This window comes from Salvelinus namaycush, chromosome 5, assembly GCF_016432855.1.
Source record: "Salvelinus namaycush isolate Seneca chromosome 5, SaNama_1.0, whole genome shotgun sequence".
Taxonomy (NCBI): domain Eukaryota; kingdom Metazoa; phylum Chordata; class Actinopteri; order Salmoniformes; family Salmonidae; genus Salvelinus; species Salvelinus namaycush.
In genome coordinates this window covers 28,394,126-28,417,003 of record NC_052311.1, presented here as the reverse complement: position 1 = coordinate 28,417,003, position 22,878 = coordinate 28,394,126, and the positions used below count along the sequence as shown (strand labels likewise).

The following is a 22,878-nucleotide window of genomic DNA, read 5'->3' as shown; positions in this document are numbered from 1 at the left end:
TGTGTGTGTGTGTGTGTGTGTGTGTGTGTGTGTGTGTGTGTGTGTGTGTGTGTGTGTGTGTGTGTGTGTGATCCCTCTCCTACATCAGGCCAGGTGCTCATGTCTCCCTGCTGTCTGTGTGCTGGTCAGTTTTTTAGTTGTTGTTATTGTTGTTGCCTCTGTGTAATAGCCCACTAAATTAATTTGAATTCAATCACTTTTTGACAGCACTCTTTTTGATTTGAATGAAACCTTTCATCCATATTTGCCCGTGGAAGAAGTGCTCAGAGTGTCACGTATACTCCCTCTCCGGCCTTTAGGTCACCAGGCTGCTGATTATCCCGCACACCTGTCACCATCGTCTCGCGCACCAGCGCCTCATGACACTCACCTGGACTCCATCACCTCCTTGATTATCTTCCCTATATCTGTCACTCCCCTTGGTTCTTTTCTCAGGTGTTATTGACCGTTTTCCTGTTGGTGCGTTGTTTGTGTTTCGTTTATTTATTAAAACACTCACTCCCTGAACTTGCTTCCCTACTCTCAGTGCACTCGTTACAGGATAACACCTCACCTAAGGGAAGCATCAGGGAGTGCCTTTTTTTTGTGTCAGAGTAAATGACGTCGGGTCCGGGAACCGCTACAGGCTCTCATGCCTCAGCCGGATCGCCAGGCTCCCCTGCCTCAGCCGACTCGTCAGGCTTTCATGCCTCAGCCGGATCGCCAGGCTTTCATGCCTCAGCCGGATCGCCAGGCTTTCATGCCTCCACCGGATTGCCAGGCTCCCCTGCTTCCACCGGCTGGTCAGGTTCTCATGCCTCAGCCGTATTGCCAGACTCCCCTGCCTCAACCGGTCTGTCAGGTTCCCGCGCCCCCAGCTGACTCGACAGGTTCCCGCACATCAGCAGGGGTGACCTGTCCACTCCTGATCCCCGGGTTCGTCCCCTTTGATGGCATCCTGCGGCTGGAGGGGAGGGGGTACTGTCACGTATACTCCCTCTCCGGCCTCTAGGTCATCAGGCTGCTGATTATCCCGCACACCTGTCACCATCATGACACTCACCTGGACTCCATCATCTCCTTGATTATCTTCTCTATATCTGTCACTCCCCTTGTGTCACGCCCTGACCTTAGAGATCCTTTTTATGTCTCTATTTTGGTTTGGTCAGGGCGTGAGTTGGGGTGGGCATTCTATGTTTTGCGTTCTATGTTTTTTTATTTCTGTGTGTTTGGCCGGGTGTGGTTCTCAATCAGAGGCAGCTGTCTTTCGTTGTCTCTGATTGAGAACCAAACTTAGGTAGCCTTTTCCCACCTGTGTTTTGTGGGTAGTTGTTTTCTGTCTTTGTGTCTGTACCAGACAGGACTGTTTCGTTTCGTTCATTCTCTTTGTTATTTTGTTTAGTGTTCTGTTTTAATAAATTAACATGAACACTTACCACGCTGCGCTTTGGTCCGATGATTCCTCATCTTCAGACGACGAACGTTACACCTTGGTTCTTTCCTCAGGTGTTATTGACCCTGTTTTCATGTCGGTGCGTTGTTTGTGTTTCATGTTTTTGGTTTAGTTTATTTATTAAAACACTCACTCCCTGAATTTGCTTCCCGACTCTCAGCGCACTTGTTACAGAGGGACTTTTTTCTCTTGAATGCCAAAACATTCAAGAGATAAAGGTGCTCTAGGCTTACCTATTTTACATACCCCACCATACCATGAGCCATCCATGTCGTCATCACTGGAAAAGATAAACAGTTGAAAATAAGTTTACAAACAGTTTTTTACCATTTCTTTTTTTTTTAAGTATTACTTTTTAAAAACATTTAACTTCAGTTATCTAAAAGCGCATTAACTGTAATTTTTTTCATATTCACATACGTTGTAACTTAGACCTTATTTTACAAGAGCATGTTGTGTCTCAACTGATGACGGGCACAACACAAAACCTCAGATTATGCGAAGTTGTTTAAGCTACAACATACTGTATGTGAATATGAAAAAATGTGGAGATTGTTTTGACAATTGAAGCTTTCAAAATTACATCAAAATTATTCAAAATTAAATATTTTAAATGACATCAAACGCAAACCTATTATATTTTCCAGTGATAAAGACATGTATGTCTCATGGTATGGAGAGGTATGTAAGATGGGTCAACTTTAAGCACCTTTATCTCTTGAATGTAAAATATTTGGGCTCCCGAGTGACGCAGCGGTCTAAGGCACTGTGTCTCAGTGCTTGAGGCATCGCTACAGACACTCTGATTCGAATCCAGGTGGTATAACTGGAACGATGACTGGAACGAACTGCAAAAATCACTGAAGCTGGAGACTCATATCTCCCTCACTAGCTTTAAGCACCAGCTGTCAGAGCAGCTCACAGATCACTGCACCTGTACATAGCCCATCCAACTACCTCATCCCCATACTGCCAGCAGCATACCACCCTGCATACCACTGCTGGCTTGCTTCTGAAGCTAAGCAGGGTTGGTCCTGGTCAGGCCCTGGATGGGAGACCAGATGCTGCTGGAAGTGGTGTTGGAGGGCCAGTAGGAGGCAATCTTTCCTCTGGTCTAAACAAAGATCCCAATGCCCCAGGGCAGCGATTGGGGACACTGCTCTGTGTAGGGTGCTGTCTTTCGGATGGGACGTTAAATGGGTGTCCTGACTCTCTGAGGTCATTAAAGATCCCATGGCACTTATCGTAAGAGTAGGGGTGTTAACCCCGGTGTCCTGGCTAAATTCCCAATCTGGCCCTCAACCATCACGGTCACCTAATAATCCCCAGTTTACAATTGGCTCATTCATCCCCCTCCTCTCCCCTGTAACTATTCCCCAGGTCGTTGCTGCAAATGAGAACGTGTTCTCAGTCAACTTACCTGGTAAAATAACGGATAAATAAAATACTGTCTTTATTTTTTTATCTTGCTCCTTTGCACCCCAGTAGCTCTACTTGCACATTCTTCTTCTGCACGTCAATCACTCCAGTGTTTAATTGGTATATTGTAATTACTTTGCCATCATGGCCTATTTATTGCTTTACCTCCCTTATCTTACCTCATTTACACACACTGTATATAGACTTGTTCTACTGTATTATTGACTGTATGTTTGTTTATTCTGTGTGTAACTCTGTGTTGTATGTGTCGAGCTGCTTTGCTTTATTCTTGGCCAGGTCGCAGTTATAAATGAGAACTTGTTCTCAACTAGCCTACCTGGTTAAATAAAGGTGAAATAAAATAAAAATAAATAAATAAATAACAACCGGCCGTGATTGGAGTCTAATAGAGCGGCGCATAATTGGCCCAGCGTCTTTTGGCCGGTGTAGGCCGTCATTGTCAATAAGAATTTGTTCTTAACTGACTTGCCTGGTTACATTTTTTTGGGGGGGACATTATTGTCCAAAAAGTCACTTCACCCTTCTTCCATGGACAAACATGTATGGAACGTTTTGTTTAAATCAAAAAGGATGCTGTCAAAAAGTGATTGAATTCCAATGAATTTGCCCCATACCAACACTCCCAAAAGGACTGATTCAATCAAGTCAACCCTCCATGTCCCCCCGACCCCCATCACAAGCTATTTCATGCTCCCGGAACATTGTTGAAGCTTATCTGAATGAACGCACACCAATTTCCAGTGACAAAATACTTCATTATCCAGGCAGAGGGGAAATGACAGGGGGGTTAACAGTGTAGATGATGAATTGGCGTTGTGTTGTGAAGGAAGCCACTTCAGCGTGGTGTCCTATCCAAAGTGACTAGTGACTCTGTCTCCTCGGTTGGTGACTAAACTCTGAGGCCACTTCCTGGTGGAGGGAATAGGGGCGTCCGGTGGGCTGCCTGAGTGGTTTTTACTGTTGCGCCTCTCTCAGCCACATGTTCTTTGGTCCAACTAGTTGATGGATGCGTTGACGTCCTCAGCCCTCCTCCTCCTGCTCTTTGAACGGGTGCCCAGATGGTATCTTTTAAAACATGTTATGCCGATTTTAGTCAGCTAAACGCTCAGGGGCACTGGGTGATGGATGGATTGATGGTGAGTGGTGGGGGAGTGGAGATATGAGGGTAAAGAGAAAATTGACATCCAGTCATGTAGGGGACTGGGGAGAGAATATGTAGAGGGACATTTGAAGTGTATTGCCTTACTCTACTCTTGCTTCTCTCTCTCATGTTCCCTCCCTGTCTTTTTCTCTCCCTGTCATTCCCTCTATCCTTCACTTCCCACCTCTGGTCATTATTACCGTGGGCGTGTGTAGCAGTTCATCGATATCAGCCATGGATTTGTTTTTTAAAGATTTATAATCGGATCATGATTCCTTGATTAAATATGTATAATACCTGTGTTATTAAAGAGAGATTTAATTTGATCCAATGAACGAAATAAAAAAATGATGTTCTGGGGGTGATTCTTTGGGGGAGATTGGAAAATGAAAGCTTCCTTGCTGCTTGTCACTGAGAGTTAAGTGACAACCAGTGTGTGGGAGCTATCTTCTTGATTTCTCTCTCTGACTCTTGAGAGGGTCTCTGCTGCTAGTTAGCATTTTGCCAAGTCTGAGGTATGAAACATTATGACATGTAACACCAGTGTGGTCTCCAAACACGGCAGATAATAGAAGATAGAATGTGCGAAGTTGGAGAGGAAGACAAGGATTCTGAACAGAAACACCTTTTTTCTTCCACCTAAAACTTTAATACAGCTTTGAAAATAGCTCATCTCACTCACCTTTTTCTGCCGGGCTGCATTAAACTTTTATGGCTCTGTTTGAACTCTTTTGGAGTGCACTCAATTTTGGTCACCTCTAACCTTTCTTCCCCAGACAGATTTATTAGAGAGCTCGACACACCTTAACACAGATCTGGTAACTGCCTAACCTCCCCAAAATATATCTCTTATCTCCCTCTTAGCCGTCGTTTCCAGGCATTTTACCCCCAAACCTTCAAGTAGGGGCCAAATCAAATGGGATTTGTGCAGTTATCGATGTTTGTAAAGGTCGGTCGTCTGGGGCGGTGGGCGTGTGTTAAGGCGAGTAAGGAGAGGGCTCCTGTTGCATGTTAACATGGCTATCAGACTTGGAACGGGTCGAAGTGCTCCACAGGCCAGCGCTATATCCCCGTCTGGGGGAGTAATGAAATCTCAGAGCTGGCTCGGCCAGGGGACTACGCTCATTGGCATTCTTCCCCTATCCGCCTCTCTGTTTCTCTGTTTCCTACTGACAGCCAGGGCTCAGTGTTCAGCTCCCCAGCAGCCAGTATGAGGAGGGGGGCGCGTGCTGGCTGCTGATAAGAAACACCCTGTAACGGGATGATGGGACTGGTGGAGCCAGTCTCTCTCTCTCCCTTGAGCAAGGCACTTAACCATCATTTTTACTCCTGGGGCACCGTACTACTATAGCTGACCCTGTAAAACAACACATTTCACTGCACCTATCCGGTCTCTCTCTCTCTCTCTCTCTCGTACGATTAAGGACTGAACCCATAGTAAAGCATGCTTTTGCATGTCTGTATGTCATTGGTTTTGATAGGAGGGCTGCTCTATTGGCACGCTGCCCAAATCCAATAATTAAAAATGCCAAAATGACAGATGTTTGATGTGCCTCTCTGACCCTCCTCACTTCCCCTCATAGGTCCACCCTCTGAGGAGAGAAGGAGAGCGCCATCGGACCCCCGCGTGCCAGCGACTGGCCCTCCCCTGGGAAGAGACGCGTTGGCCTGATTCCACGGAGACGCCGAATCTGCAGCCACGTCAATCACGTCTTCACCACTGGGTAATTAATCACTTGTGACCGATTTCAGATTTTTGGTGTGTGGAGAGATTGCAGATCTAGCTTCAAAGATGAGGAAGTTTTATGTTGTTTTCCCCTCCATAGTGAGGGGTGCGAAGTCCTAACCTCTCAAAGGGTGCGATGTTAAGCGAGAGAGAGGGAGAGAGAGGGAGAGTGGAGGAGAGGGGAAGAGAGAGGGAGCGGGAGGTGATTTCTCAAGCCAAGCATGGGACCTGGGTTGCTGGGTTCTCCAGAGGCCCGATCAAAGCGGTGGTCTTTTTTTCAGTCAATCGACTACAAATGCATTTCATTCAGTCTCCTGGTGTCATCTGAGAAGTGTGGCAAACTCACCAATAACATTTCAAATCTGGCCTCTTTCAGATGGATAGAAAAGTGGAGGCTAAACCAATTGTTTGGGATGAAATGCTAGATCAACTGAGAAGAATAGCAACCACCGTAGCACACACGTGCCAGTCAATGTAGGGGGTGACCGCAGGGCTTATGACAGCCCTTCATAGGTCTTATGTTCAGGTCTGCAGGGTTTTTAGTGTGTTCTTTGTGTGCCAATGGTTTGCTAACGGCTATTAACCAGGCGCTAGCACCGCTAACCCTATGTTGTTTCTCCAGAGCTGAGACTGAAATGAAAAAAGTAAGTAAAGTGTTCGATGAAAATAAGATATAAGAAGACCACTCTGTGTACCTCTCTTTCTCCCTACTCTCTTTCTCTCTTTCTCTTTTTTTGCTCTCTCTCTCTCTCTCTCTCCGCCTCCTCCTTCCTTCCATCGCAGGCCCTCTGAATGCCCCAGCAGTGGGTCATATCCGTGTTGATTTGTTTACTCCCCTTCCCACACATCGTATGGGCTCACATGATCGGGGCGAAATACGAGAGCATGCTTTGTTTTGCAACCCCGCTTCTGCCCCTAGCCCTGCAACACACAATGTATTTAATCGTTTTCATCCGCCCCCACACACACCCAGCCAGCAGTCAGTCAGTCTTCCCTACACTTCCCGACCCCATCAGACAAGCCATGGCTTCTCCTCCGAGTTAGATAAATGCCTGCTGGGTCCTGGGTGAGCTGTCATTTAGGTGCGTTTGACCCGCTGGAGCCAATTCAGTTAGTGTCTCCCCACAAGTAATATCCTCTCGCCTACCCTTATCTCTGGCTCTAAATTAAAGAGCACCAGCCCCAGCGTGTAGAGCAGGGAAGCGGAACTATTTGCAGAGGTAGGGAGAACGGGAAATACAGGGTGTTACAGTTGAAGTCGGAAGTTTACACACACTTAGGTTGGAGTCATTAAAACTCGTTTTTCAACCACTGCACAAATTTCATGTTAACAAACTTTTGTTTTGGCAAGTCAGTTAGGACATCTACTTTGTGCATGACACATGTAGTTTTTCCAACAATTGTTTACAGACAGATTATTTCACTTATAATTCACTGTATCACAATTCCAGTGGGTCAGAAGTTTGCATACACTAAGTTGACTGTGCCTTTAAACAACTTGGAAAATTCCAGAAAATGATGTCATGGCTTTAGAAGCTTCTGGTAGGCTAATTGACATAATTTGAGTCAATTGGAGGTGCACCTGTGGAAGTATTTCAAGGCCTACCTTCAAACTCAGTGCCTCTTTGCTTGACGTCATGGGAAAATCAAAAGAAATCAGCCAAGACCTCAGAAAAATAATTGTGGGCCTTTACAAGTCTGGTTCATCCTTGGAAGTAATTTCCAAATGCATGAAGGTACCACGTTCATCTGTACAAACAATAGTACGCAAGTATAAACACCATGGGAACACACAGTCGTCATACCGCTCAGGAAGGAGATGCGTTCTGTCTCCTAGAGATGAACGTATTTTAGTATGAAAAGTGCAAATCAATCCCGGAACAACAGCAAACGACCTTGCTGTAGGAAACAGGTACAAAAGTATCTATATCCACAGTAAAACGAGTCCTATATCGACATACCCTGAAAGGCCGCTCAGCAAGGAAGAAGCCACTGCTCCAAACCCGCCATAAAAAAGCCAGACTACGGTTTGCAACTGCACATGGGTACAAAGATCGTACTTTTTGGAGAAATGTCCTCTGGTCTGATGAAACAAAAATAGAACTGTTTGGCCATAATGACCATCATTATGTTTGGAGGAAAAAGGGGAGGCTTGCAAGCCGAAGAACACCATCCCAACCGTGAAGCACGAGGGTGGCATCATCATGTTGTGGGGGTGCTTTGCTGCAGGAGGGACTGGTACACTTCACAAAATAGATGTCATCATGAGGATGGAAAATTATGTGGATATATTGAAGCAACATCTCAAGACATCAGTCAGGAAGTTAAAGCTTAGTCGCAAATGGGTCTTCCAAATCGACAATGACCCAAAGCGTACTTCCAAAGTTGTGGCAAAATGGCTTAAGGACAACAAAGTCAAGGTATTGGAGTGGCCATCACAAAGCCCTGACCTCAATCCCATATCATTATTTTGGGGAGAACTGAAAAAGCGTGTGCGAGCAAGGAGGCCTACAAACCTGACTCAGTTACACCAGCTCTGTCAGGAGGAATGGGCCAAAATTCACCCAACTTATTGTGGGAAACTTGTGGAAGGCTACCCTAAATGTTTGACCCAAGTTAAACAATTTAAAAGCAATGCTACCAAATACTAATTGAGTGTTTGTAAACTTCTGACCCACTGGGAATGTGATGAAAGAAATAAAAGCTGAAATAAATCATTCTATCTACTATTATTCTGACATTTCACATTCTTAAAATTCTTAAAATAAAGTCCTAACTGACCTAAGACAGTTTTTTTTTACTAGGATTAAATGTCAGGAATTGTGAAACTGAGTTTAAATATAATTGGCTAAGGTGTATGTAAACTTCCGACTTGTGTGGTAATGTGTAAGAGACAATGAACTGGTGGGGACTTTGCCACAGCTTCGCGGCTGGGGTAGCAGCCCATGCCCCTCTATGCCCGGGACTGGCAGGCTGGCAGCACAGCGCAGTCTTAGCTTCACAGACTCTGGCTCTGGCACACTTTGTCGGACTGGCCGTGCGCAGGGATGCTGCCTCGACGCTCCAGCAGCCATAACAGATCTGCCTCTGGAGACTTTTAGAATCTTATCTTGCTCTGAGACATTTGAGGAAAGCTTACTTTACTTTACCAGGAAGTACACAAGAGTGAGATTGCATCTCCTGTTTTCTCTCCTCTCCCTTATCTATGCATTAGAACTCTGGACTGGAGATGGACGATTTCCTTTTTAGGTTGGAAGATGGAAGTTTAGTTCCTTGCGCTTCCATTTTGTTGATACAGATTGGTGTAAAAAACTAAATTTCTCCTCAGATGTGTGCCATAAGGCGATGGCTTAATTCCTTCACGTAGCCGACAGCTGAAATTACCCTTTCTTAATGTCACCATGCTCCTGTGTGTCACAGAACGTTCAGAGCCAACTGTTTACTTTAGAGGGAGCTAATATGGAAAACCTCCCTCTAAGTATTCCCATGCTCATCTCTTAAAATATACATAATGCTTCTTACCCTTACCAAGCCTTTCTTGTCACCTCCAAGCTACAATCAAGACATTTTACTAAAACTAATACTCTTACCATAATAATCCATGTCTAACTGTGGAATTATCTACAGTAGTATTTTCTTGGGACATTTTGAGTATCCTAGACATACTGATTTGACATGATGTTCTTTTTTATTAAGCCATATATTCAAACCAGGAAGTCCATTTACATTGATGTAAAATTCTCTTTTCTGAGGGACACATGGCTAGGAGGGCAGCGAGCTATGGTTATACACAGGACAATCAAAGGAGATCATACAAATTCACTTTGTAGAGAACATAGAAAACTTCACACCACATAGTCTCTGATTGTCCATAACGTCTATAGACCCCACACACCCACCAACTTAAACGGCCGATCACCACTCTCTACGTCCACTATGTCACACACTACGACCCTACACCAGAATGTCTTTCTGCTTCACAATCCTCTCCCCTCTACTCCTCCTCTCCCCCTCTCTCTCTCTCCCTCTTGGAGGAGCCAGCGACCGCAGTGTATGGGTTCTCCTCTGGACGGCTCTTGGAGCGCAGCGGGTCTAAGGATGCGCTAATGTGGCATCCTCTCCCCACCAGTGTTCTCCCTGGTTCCTATTGGCCCGCCCCTGCTTCCTCTCAGTGCTCAATGCTAACTGAAAGAAGAAGCACAATCTCGATTGTCTCAGCCGCTCCAGAGGCTGTGGCTAATGCAGAGGATAGGGATGGGGATGGGGATAGGGTGGCAGGGAGCAGACTTTGTATGTTGAGCTCTCAATGGAGCGTTCACTGTGTGTCTGTTTGTGTCTGTGTGTGTGTGTGTGAGAGAGAAAGAGAGAGATATTGAGATTGTGTGTGTGCTTGTTATGGGTTCAAAGTGTGGGTGTTGGAGTGTGTGTGCAGTCGTGGAAAAGTACCCAATTGTCGTACTTGAGTAAAAGTAAAGATACCTTAATAGAAAATGACTCAAGTAAAAGTGAAAGTCACCCAAAAGTCACCCCAAAAAAATAAAAAATAAATGGTGATGTCTGGATTGAAATGATTTATACTTGTACTTTTACGTTTGATACTTAAGTATATTTTAAAACCAAATACTTTTAGATTTTTACTCAAATAGGATTTTACTGGGTGACTTTCACTCTCCAACACTCAGACATAATTTACAAAGGAAGCATGTGTTTAGTGAGTCCGTCAGATCAGAGGTAGTAGGGATGACCAGGGATGTTCTCTTGATAAGTGTGTGAATTAGACCATTTACCTGTCCTGCTAAGCATTCAAAATGTAACGAGTACTTTTGGGCGCCAGGAAAAATGAATGGAGTAAAAAGTACAACATTTTCTTTAGGAATGTAGTGAAGTAAAAGTAGAAGTTGTCAAAAATAAAAAATAGTATAGTAAAGTACAGATACCCCAAAAAACGACTTAAGTAGTACTTTCAAGTATTTTTTACTTAAGTACTTTATTACACCACTGTGTGTGTGTTTGTGTGTAGGTGTGTGGGGGGGGGGGGGGGGGGGGGCTTGGAGGGTGTTGATAGGTGTATGTGTGTCTGTTATGTTAACAACCACACAACTTTTGTTTTGAGCTGAGAAACGTTCCCCGTGTGCATGTGGGCGCTCTCATGTTCCTTCACGCACGTCAGCCTGCGTACGCCTGTTTGAAATGAAATCTACGTCAGCAGGCAGGCAGTCAGTTAAGGCTAACAGGACTTGACATTTTGTATGTTAGAGACCGATGCTTGCTCCAATTCCTCCATCAGAAGAATTTCACCTTACTTCATTTTATACCGAGGATATCTCTCTCACTGAGCCAATACAGTCATCAAAAGTGTTAATTTTTCACCATTAAATAACATCAAAACTGTGTTCTGACACAGAGCCATGATCAGGGAGGCTTGGGTTAGATCACAGAGCCATGATCAGGGAGGCTTGGGTTAGATCAATTCAGTTGTTTTATCCAATCTGAAGTGTCTAAAGCGTTAGCCAATTAGATTATCTGTATCGATTTACCTCAGCAGACTGCCCATAAACCAGTAATATTAGCCTCATTGTGATTCTGGGTCTCTTCCCTCCTCTCCCTACTGCAACGTGTTCCACTCAAACCCCCGGGGAAGCTCATTTACACTGATCATATCAGTGAGAATATGGATGTCGTACTGAACAATGGACTCCTTAAGTGTCCTGTTGTATGGAAGATGGGGGCAGCAAGACATTTTTCTTGCTTACGAGTGAGGATGGCCTGTGTGATTGCGCACGGGGTTGTCAATGAAAGCACATATTCTATTTTCTACTGCTCTGGGCTCACCCCTGTCTTGTATAATCAGAGTAAATTGATCATTATAGAGCGAAAACGTTATTTTGAAATAGAGCATCAAGAAAATGGAGAAGAGCCTTGAATAGCATTAAAATAAATGTGATGATGATTTATGCATAAGTACAGTGGATGTAGTGTAGTGTGACATCACTGAAAAGTAATAAGGCTTTCTGTTCTGCCTGCTGAGGCGGCTAGAGCGGTTTCCCGTTTCAAATGGAACGCTTGCCCTGAAACGGGCGCGGGCAACCTTCAAACGTGTGCGAGGCGCCGTTGGTTAATCTAAGTTGATGTTGCTGAACCAAATTGGGAGGCCCATCATCATTAGAGCTCGACTAGCCAGGGTGAATGATGCTTTCTCAGCCGCTTTGTGTGATGTGAGAGGAGCTTTCATGTGAAATACTGGCGGCATTGTGGCGGGCGAACCGTTGTGTGTGTGAGAGAGTGTGAAGGAGAGAGTGTGTTGGGTGGGGTGGGGCAGTAGGGGAAGTGTAAAATTGTTCTGTGTTGTTCAGTGTATGGTGCCTGACTTTGGTGCCACACTGACACATCGTAGGGTTGCTGTGGAGTGTGTGTGTGATGGAGATTAGGGGAAGGGTGAACCCATTGATCAATGGTGTGTGTATTGTGAGAGTGTGTGTGTATGTGTGTGTATATGTATTTGTGTGTGTGTCTTTATGTTTGGGATCCATATTGCGTGTGTATGCGTGTGTGTGTGTGTGTGTGTATGTTCAGAGTGTTGCTGTATGTCACAGCCGAAGGAAGGGAGTTTATTCAAATCACACTTTATTTATGTAGCACATTTCAGACAAGAATGCAATGCAAAGCGCTTTGCAGGATAAACAAATAAAAACGATGAAAATCAAAACTGAAATATTTACTTCACAAAAAACGTAAAAGAGGATAAAAACAAAAGAATAACAATAAAAACGGAAAGAATAAAAAGCATCCTAAGGAAAAGCAAAGATAAAAGGTATGTTTTAAGATATCTAGAAGAAGAAAATTAATTTAGCAAACTCAGGACTGGCAGACTGGAAACATGCAAGTTCTGTGCTGAATTCACACGACAGCAGTCCAGAACACCAAAACTGCATGAAAACATGGAAAGAACTGGCAATGAGGATAAATAAAAGGGGAAACAATTGATAAACATGAGATGGCACTTATGGAAGCTGAGAGGATAAGATGGAGAGAGATGCTGATACATCTGACTGCTATTGTGCAGTCTCTGGCAGTTAGACATCTGGCACTGAGGGGACACACAGAAACCCTGTACTCTCCATCAAATGGACATTTCCTCAAAGAGGTTGAACTGATGGCACAATTTAATCCAGTCATGAAAGAGCACCTTAACCGTGTCCAAAAAGGGACCTCGAGTCACACCACCTTGGCCACCAAATACAGAATGAACTCATTGATTTGTGGACCAGCAAGGTCATTTCAATAATGGCGGGTGACATCAAGCTGGCAAAATTATTCTCTATCATTCTAGATTGCACCTCAGATGTCAGCCACATTGAACAGTTGTCAGTTGTGATTAGAATTGTGTCACCGAAGGAGGAGCCCAACATAAAGGAACATTTTATGGGTTTTTTGGAGGGCAGAGGAGTCCACGGGCCAACATTTGGCATCCCTGATTCTCAAAAGATTAGAGGAGCTAAAAATTCCTTTTAAGGACTGCAGAGGACAGTCTTATGATAATGGGGCCAACATGAGAGGCAAAAACAAAGGTGTCCAAGCCAGACTCCTGGAAAGGAATCCAAGAGCTCTATTTGTGCCATGTTGTGCTCCCACATTGAACCTGGTTGTGGCTGATGCTGCTAAAAGTTCTGTCGATGCCACAGGTTACTTTGGCATCTTATACAAACAGTACACCTTGTTCTCAGCCTACACACAGCGATGGGCCATCCTGAAGAAACATGTGGACATCACTTTGAAGATGTGGACTGAGACAAGGTGGGAGAGTAAAGTTAAGAGTGTCGAACCACTGAGGTATCAGGCAGCAGCGGTGAGAGAGGCACTGATAGAGGTGAGGGATCAAACCAAAGACCCTGTGATAAAGATTGAGGTCCAGTCCTTGTCAGAGGAGGTGGGATCATACCGCTTCAGCATCTGTACAGCGGTGTGGTATGACATCTTGAGCCAGATCCAACATGTGAGCAAGCTGATGCAGTCTCCCAGTATGCATGTGGATGTTGCAGTCAGTCTTCTCAGAAAGACAGAGAGAGGCAGAGGTGGGAACAAGTCATTGTTTTACAAGTCACAAGTAAGTCTCAAGTCTTAGCACTCAAGTCCCAAGTCAAGTCCCAAGTCAAGTCTCAAGTCCTAAACTTTGAGTTTCGAGTCCTAAACAAGTCATAATGTGCTCTTCACCAAATGTAATACCATTTCATATTTTTAACAAGAGTAAGTGTTAGTATATTAAATTTACGCAAATCATGAATGCTTTTAAAAATATATTTTTGTATTACTTTCCAAATAAACTTTATATTTCCATGGAAATACATGGGTAGCCATGAGAAAGACACATCAATATGACAACAAAAACAAAATATTGTAGTGCTCTCTCTCCAGATATACTCTAGACACCTAAATCAATCCTGCCATAAAGTTACAATCATTTATTAAAAGGTACATCAAAACAACTGCTACTGAACTTCAAGTAGGTCTACAATTTGAACACCGGCCTGAATGTCTGAGAAAACAATACAGATCCCAAAGATGGGAGATAAAACCTAAACATGGAGACTAAGTGTGTGTGTGTGTGTGTGTGTGTGTGTGTGTAATGCATAAACAGTTTCATTTTTTCTCTTATCTCAGGGCCCTATGATGCATTGCATTTGCAAAAGACCAAATTCGATAAAAAAGTCTGTCAGTCATTTGTGCACGATGAGGCCGCAGTATGATGCCACCCTGGCTGGAGGCAGGCACTGCCAAGACCCTGATGGCCGCTCGGGACAGTGAAGGAAGAGCCTTCATGTTCATTGCTCAGAACAAGAGGGCATTCTGTCCTTCACATATGTCAAGGTAGTGACTTAGCTGTAGTTCTGGAGTGGTCCCAACAGCTTTCTTCTGCTTCTTACAGTATGCTGCAAACAGCCCTTCTTCTTGTCCAAGACTATGGTCCTCTTGCTCTTCCTCATCAACAAGAGGCACAGCTTGCTCAGTCCCTGTAGCTTCTTGCAGAATCAGTTCTGGCAAAACATGTAAAAGCATAGCAGAAACAAAAAGGCCGGTATTAGAGTATTGGTGATGCAGAAAAAGTATGATTGTTGCAGTCAATTGGATTAAATTATGAGAAAAAGTCACATTAAACTCAATAATATTTACCTTTCACTCTTTGTGCCACCTCCTCCTTGACCTCCTCCTTGATCAGCACATGTTGCTCCACCCACATCAGAGAAAAATCCGGATCCAAGTCAGCTGCTTTCAGGTAGACTGGATCTGAAAAGGGCGCAGTGATTCCATCTTGTGTTCTGGCCATCTTCACATTGATGAAGATTCCAATAAATCTTTTGTTCAGGGATGCCTGAAGACTTCTGACCAGGCCGCTCAGGAAATGGACTTCAGGCTTCCGCTGCTCCAGGTGGTGATTCAGGGACAGGACCGAGGGAACAACAGAACTGATTGTGACTATCTTCTCCCACTGTGTCAAATCTGTTGCTTCTCCAAATGGCTTCAGGATGTTCCAACATCTAGTGGAAAGCTTTCCCAGAAGAGTGGAGGATGTTATAGCAGCAAAGGGGGGAACAACTCCATTTAATGCCCGTGATTTTGGAATTAGATGTTTGACGAGCAGGTGTCCACATACTTTTGGACATGTAGTGTGTTTACTTAGTGTTTAGCGAGGGTCTCGGAACACAGATCCAACTCAATGTTATTCTATATTGCCTGGATAAATTATAAATTATAAATGAGCTTGAAGAAGTGCTTAACTGTTCTATCCACCCTCCCTCCCCATCCTTTCTGTTTGGAAAGGCTACATATAGCATTCTGTTATCTCGCTAAAGCCACGGAACCAAGTCTTATTCATCCTTCAAAGAACTTGGGATGCTCGGCGCCGTGGTAAAACATAAATACAGGACTGCAGAGTAATAAATATAAATCCACACTCCTTAGGGAGAGTTAATCATGGATTTGAGCGGAAGTCGAGCGTTGGAATATAGCTCCCGTAATGCGACTGAACTTATGCACGTTGTCGGAGGGAGGGAGTCGTAAATAACACCCGCGCCGACAACTCACCTTCAGTCTCTCTAATGTCTGTGATTGAGCTGAGATGCCGGGTGTGAGGACAGCGGTGATAGATTCCATGTAAATGTATCAAGTGCAGAATTATTAGGTGAATATGCCCCACGTATCCCTCCTCACTTTGTCAGCAGAAAGAAGAAGGTGACAGGAGGAGGGATATTTCCTGTCTGCCGTGAAGGATGACACACCTGAATGGTTGTGTATAAATTATGTTCCCGTGCCCACCTGGTGTAGTGTATCGTACGCTAGCTAGGCAGCACCGGGAGAAAGTAATGGCTCGCACGCCAGTGGCGATGTGTTTGGGGGGAGAGCTCCCGATGGCGCTAGGAGTTATGTGGCTCTGTGAAATTGAACAAACAAGTTAATACAATCACCTGGCAATCTTTTATCCGGTAGCGTGTCGACGTTGACAGGCTAAGGTGCTGAAATGTGTGTCACTGGCCGTTATTTGTGATGCGGACAGACGCCAGGCGCCCCGTGGGCTTTCATCAGAAACACATAGATTCCAAATGAAGGTATTCACTGCCGTGTTTATGTATGGATGTAGCTCATGGAAGGATGTCGATTCCCATTCAACTGGGGCTGGGAGGCAGGGAGGACGGCTGGGACGTGGGTTGCCATCTTGGTGGGGTTAGTGGGAGTGGCTCCTGATAAACTCCTCCAGGACCATGAACAGTGCTCGCTCTGTGCCTGAGTGATGGCTGCTGTAATGGTGCCACGCAGCATGGCGTGACCAGTGCCCTGGACTGACAGACGGACGGACGGGAGTCTCAACCATGCACATACCGGAGGGTGGAGATGTAACAGCCTGCTCCAGTGGTCACACCACTGCCTGCAAGAGTGAAGCGCTGAGTTCAGTTTGAGCGTTAGGGAAAGAACTGTAGGCGTCATGGTAGCTGTGCACAGTAATCGTAACACAAGTAATACATTTAATCTGTATAGCACTTTTCATTACAGTGTTGTCTCAAAGCTCTGCATTACAGTAGTGGTTTTCATACATGGCTGGTTTGTCAGTAAAGTCACATAGAGGTAGAGCTCGCAGTTTAGATCAAGGAAATCTCCTCCGTAGCACAAAACGGACAATTAAAGTAATTAAAGCACCAAATTGTCAATTATCTGTTAAACTCAAACATTTTTGGGGGGGTTTCTTCACTTTCGACAAAATCTGTGGCAAAAATGAAGTCTTAAGTTTCGGTGTGCTTTGTTAATTAAAGAGCTGTTGAGAAACAGATAAATGTCTGCGTTGTGAAAGTATGCATGCACTCTTGCAAGTTGTCATCATGTAGCACCAGAGGACTGTCAATCAGGCTGACTAATTGTGAAAGATTCATGGTGCATTCAGAAATAGCTCTCGCCTCTCTCTCTGTACGCACAGAGGTCACGAGCATCACTCAGGCTCTCATGCCTAGCCTTCAGAGTGTGGGCGTCTCTCTCGCCCTCTTTCTCTCTGTTGCCCTCTCTCTCCCTCGCCCTCACCCTCTCTCTCTCTCTCTCACTTAGAGCATGATGTTTCCAGGAACTAATGATTGCTTTATCCAGGGTACCCTTGTTGTGCACCCTCCTGTGGGGTTTGGCCTGCCTGATTAGGGCAATGCACTATCTGCTCTGCCTCTCTCCCTTGTCTTTGAGTGCATCGTAATGATGGTCGTTCTTTTTTTACCCTTATTTTACCAATAGTTACAGGGGAGAGGAGGGGTGATGAATGAGCCAATTGGAAGTTGGGGATGATTAGGTGGCCATGATGGTATGAGGGCCAGATTGTGAGTTTAGTCAGGATATTTTTATTTATTTTTATTTAACCTTTATTTAACCAGATAGGCAAGTTGAGAACAAGTTCTCATTTACAATTGCGACCTGGCCAAGATAAAGCAAAGCAGTTCGACACATACAACAACACAGAGTTACACATGGAGTAAAACAAACATACAGTCAATAATACGGTAGCATGGCCAGCCGTAGAAAAATGCTTATTGAAATTCTCAATTATAGTGGTTTTATCAGTGTTGACAGTGTTTCCTATCTTCAGTGCAGTGGGCAGCTGGGAGGAGATGTTCTTAATCTCCATAGACTTTACAGTGTCCCAGAACTTTTTTGAGTTTGTGTTGCAGGAAGCAAATTGCTGCTTGAAAAAGCTAGCCTTGGCTTTTCTAACTGCCAGTGTATATTGGTTTCTAGCTTCCCTGAAAAGTTGCATATCATAGGGGCTGTTCGATGCTAATGCAGAACGCCATAGGATGTTTTTGTGTTGGTTAAGGTCAGTCAGGTCTGGAGAGAACCAAGGGCTATATCTGTTCCTGGTTCTAAATTTCTTGAATGGGGCATGCTTATTTAAGGTGGTGAGGAAGGCATTTAAAAAAAATAACCAGGCATCCTCTACTGACGGGATGAGATCAATATCCTTCCAGGATACCCTGGCCAGGTCGATTAGAAAGGCCTGCTCGCTGAAGTATTTCAGGGAGCGTTTGACAGTGATGAGTGGAGGTCGTTTGACCGCTGACCCATTACGGACGCAAGCAATGAGGCAGTGATCGCTGAGATCTTGGTTGAAAACAGCAGAGGTGTATTTAGAGGGCAAGTTGGTTAAGATGATATCTATGAGGGTGCCTGTGTTTACGGCTTTGGGGCGGTACCTGGTAGGTTCATTGATAATTTGTGTGAGATTGAGGGCATCAAGCTTAGATTGTAGGATGGCTGGGGTGTTAAGCATGTTCCAGTTTAGGTCGCCTAGCAGCACGAGCTCTGAAGATAGATGGGGGGCAATCAGTTCACATATGGTGTCCAGAGCACAGCTGGGGGCAGAGGGTGGTCTATAGCAGGCGGCAACGGTGAGAGACTTGTTTTTAGAGAGGTGAATTTTTAAAAGTAGAAGTTCAAATTGTTTGGGTACAGACCTGGATAGTAGGACAGAACTCTGCAGGTTATCTTTGCAGTAGATTGCAACACCGCCCCCTTTGGCCGTTCTATCTTGTCTGAAAATGTTGTAGTTAGGGATGAAAATGTCAGAATTTTTGGTGGTCTTCCTAAGCCAGGATTCAGACACGACTAGAACATCCGTGTTGGCAGAGTGTGCTAAAGCAGTGAATAAAACAAACTTAGGGAGGAGGCTTCTAATGTTAACATGCATGAAACCAAGGCTATTACGGTTACAGAAGTCATCAAAAGAGAGCACCTGGGGAATAGGAGTGGAGCTAGGCACTGCAGGGCCTGGATTCACCTCTACATCACCAGAGGTACAGAGGAGGAGTAGGATAAGGGTACGACTAAAAGCTATGAGAATTGGTCGTCTAGAACGTCTAGAACAGAGAGTAAAAGGATGTTTTTGGGGGCGATAAAAACGTTTCAAGGTATAATGTACAGACAAAGGTATGGTAGGATGTGAATACAGTGGAGGTAAACCTAGGTATTGAGTGATGATGAGAGAGATATTGTCTCTAGAAACATCATTGAAACCAGGTGATGTCATCGCATGTGTGGGTGGTGGAACTGAAAGGTTGGATAAGGTATAGTGAGCAGGGCTAGAGGCTCTACAGTGAAATAAGCCAATAAACACTAACCAGAACAGCAATGGACAAGCCATATTGACATTAAGGAGAGGCATGCTTAGTCGAGTGATCATAAGGGTCCAGTGAGTAGAGGTTGGTTGGGGTCACGGCGATTCAGACAGCTAGCCGGGCCATCGGTAGCAAGCTAGCATAGGATGGAGGTCTGTTTTTAGCCACCTCGTGCGTTTCCGTCGGTAGATTAGTGGGGTTCCGTGTGGTAGAGGGGATCAATCCAATTGGCAAAATAGATATAGTTATAGTGACCCAAGAAAAATTGTCCGATAGACTTATTCAGATAGCAGCCGATAAGACAGCTAACGATTAGCGGGCCGCAGATGGGCATCCAGGTAACGTCGCGACGGAGGTGCCAGTTGGATAACTCCCTCGGGCAGATAACGTCGGTAGTCCAGTTGTGAAGGCCCGGTGGGGCTCCGCATTGGCAGTAAAACAGGTCCGGATAGGTGATTGTAGCCCAGGAGTGGCTGATGGAACTCTTCAGTTGGCTAGCTCCGGAATAATTGATGTTTGCTCCGGGATCGACGTAAGCCAATAGTCACACGGGTAGCAGCTAGCTAGCTGCGAAATCCAGGTGTAAATGTCCAGAGCTTGCGGTTGAAATCCGGGGATATGGAGAAAAATAGGTCCGGTATGTTCTGGTCTGAGTCGCACAAAAGAGGTGATAGATTTTCGAGCTAAAGGAATAGCTGATGACCACAAACCGTGGTTAGATTGAAATACTAACGTTAGCCAGTAAACTGGCTAGCTTCTGGGTAGCTTCTGGGTAGCTTCTGGTTAGCTTCTGGTTAGCTTCTGGCTAGCTTCTGGTTAGCTTCTGGATAGCTTCTGGATAGCTTCTGGCTAGCTTCTATTGTGGATTTCAGATTTGAGGTAAATAATACTTTTTTTTTTTTAAAGAGAGACCTAAGACATCAACATCGCAAGGCAGCAATACATGATAACACAGCATGGTAGCAACACAACATGACAACAACATGGTAACAACACAACATGGTAGCAGCACAAAACATAGTTCAAACATTATTGGGCACAGACAACAGCACAAAGGGCAAGAAGGTAGAGACAACAATACATCACGCAAAGCAGCCACAACTGTCAGTAAGAGTGTCCATGATTGAGTCTTCGAATGAAGAGATTGAGATAAAACTGTCCAGTTTGAGTGTTTGTTGCAGCTCTTTCCAGTCGCTAGCTGTGTGTGCTTTGGGGACCTTTAACAGAATGTGACTGGCAGAACGGGTGTTGTATGGGGAGGATGAGGGCTAGAGTAGATATCTCAGATAGGGGGGAGTGAAGCCTAAGGGTTTTATAAATAAACATCAACCAGTGTATACCCGTCTTGCGACGGATACAGAGATGACCAGTTTACAGAGGAGTAATGTGTCCTATAAGGAGCATTGGTGACAAATCTGATGGCCGAATGGTAAAGAACATCTAGCCATTCGAGAGCACCCTTACCTGCCCATCTATAAATTATGTCTCCGTAATCTAGCATGGGTAGGATGGTCATCTGAATCAGGGTTAGTTTGGCAGCTGGGGTGAAAGAGGAGCAATTACGATAGAGGAAATCAAGTCTAGATGTAACTTTAGCCTGCAGCTTTGAAATGTTCTGAGAGAAGGACAGTGTACCGTCTAGCCATACTCCCAAGTACTTGTATGAGGTGACTACCTCAAGCTCTAAACCCTCAGAGGTAGTAATCACACCTGTGGGAAGAGGGGTATTCTTTTTACCAAACCACATGATCTTTGTTTTGGAGGTGTTCAGAACAAGATTAAGGGTAGAGAAAGCTTGTTGGACACTAAGAAAGCTTTGTTGTAGAGCATTTAGCACAAAATCCGGGGAGGGCCCAGCTGAGTATAAGACTGTATCATCTGCATATAAATGGAAGAGAGAGCTTCCTACTGCCTGAGCTATGTTGTTGATGTAAATTGAGAAGAGCGTGGAGCCTAGGATTAAGCCTTGGGGTACTCCCTTGGTGACAGGCAGTGGCTGAAACAGCAGATTTTCTGACTTTATACACTGCACTTTAAAGAAGTGAAATCAGCAACATTAAAGAAGAAAGGGTCAAAACCATCTGATCCAGATGTTTTTTGGGGGTCAAGTTTCAGGAGCTCCTTTAGCACCTCGGACTCAGTGACTGCCTGCAGGGAGAAGCTTTGTAGCGGGGCAGGGGGAAAAGAAGGAGAAGCATCGGGGATAGTTGCATTAGAAGGGGTGGGAGATGAGGAAATGTTGGACAGGCAAGGAGGCATGACTGAGTCAACCACATAATCAACTTTAAGGGACATGGCCAACTATGAGGAGGAGGGTTTATTCTCCAGCACTTCTTGGGGTTAGACCCACAGAGAGAGAACTGCTCCTTAAAGTAACTAACTTCGGCCTTCCGGATAGCCTGAGTGCACTTATTTCTCATTTGCCAGTCAGCCTGAGTATGCGTGTGCCGAGCCTTTCGCCAAATGCAATTCTTGAGGTGGAGTAACTCTGCAAGATCATGGTCAAACCTGTTTTTAATTCTCATTTTCTTTATGGGGGCGTTTTTGTTAACAATACCACTGAAAATATCAAAAAAGAAGGTCCAAGCGTCTTCGACAGAGGGGATCAAGCTGATTCTATACCATTTTACAGAAGCCAGTTCATGAAGGAAGGCTTGCTCATGAAAGTTTTTTAGCAAACATCTATGACAAATCAGGACAGGCTGTTTCACTGAGCATCCATTACGAACACAAGCTGTAAAACAGTGATCACTTAGGTCATTACAGAAAACACCAGACTGATACCTATCAGGATTATTTGTGAGGATAACATCAAGAAGAGTAGCCTTTTCTGGGTGTTTGGAGTCATACCTTGTGGAATTGGCAATAATCTGAGAACGATTTAGGGAGTCCCATTGCTTTAGGACTTGGTCAGGTGGTTTAAGCATGTCCCAGTTTAGGTCACCTAGCAGGACAAATTCAGACTTAGTGTAAGGGGCCAGGAGAGAGCTTAGGGCAGGTAGGGTACAGGCCGGTGCTGATGGAGGATGATAGCACCCAGCAACAGTCAACAAAGAGCTATTTTAAAGTTTAATACTTAAAACCAACAAATCTAATTGTTTGGGGACAGACTTGGTGGAGACAAACGAGCACTGAAGGTGATCCTTGGTAAAGATTGCCACTCCCCCACCTTTGGGAGATCTGTCTTGTCGAAAAAGGTTATAACCAGGAAGGTTAACATTAGTATTCAAGACACTCTTCCTTAACCACATCTCAGTAATGACCAACACATCTGGATTGGAGCTGTGAACCAACACTTTCAATTGATCCATTTTAGGTAATAAGCTCTTAGTGTTAACGTGCAGAGAACTCAGGCTTTTACAAGAACAGAAATCAGTGAAGCAGATATCTGGGTTAACATCCCTACTCTTACAATAAGTGCCATGGGATCTTTAGTGACCACAGAAAGTCAGGACACCAGTTTAACATCCCATCTGAAAGACAGCACCCTACACAGGGCAAT

At 44.7% G+C, this 22,878-nt stretch overlaps 1 protein-coding gene across 1 annotated transcript in view; it reads left to right on the top strand.

The window, feature by feature from the left end:
* Window positions 1-712: 712 nt before the first annotated feature.
* LOC120047004 (dystrophin-related protein 2-like) overlaps window positions 713-22,878 on the top strand; it is a 138,971-nt gene continuing 116,805 nt past the window's right edge. The window contains exons 1-2 of the mRNA XM_038992552.1: window positions 713-967; window positions 5,597-5,714. Of these exons, the coding sequence (XP_038848480.1) occupies window positions 713-967; window positions 5,597-5,714 (373 nt within the window). The remainder of the gene's footprint in view (window positions 968-5,596; window positions 5,715-22,878) is intronic.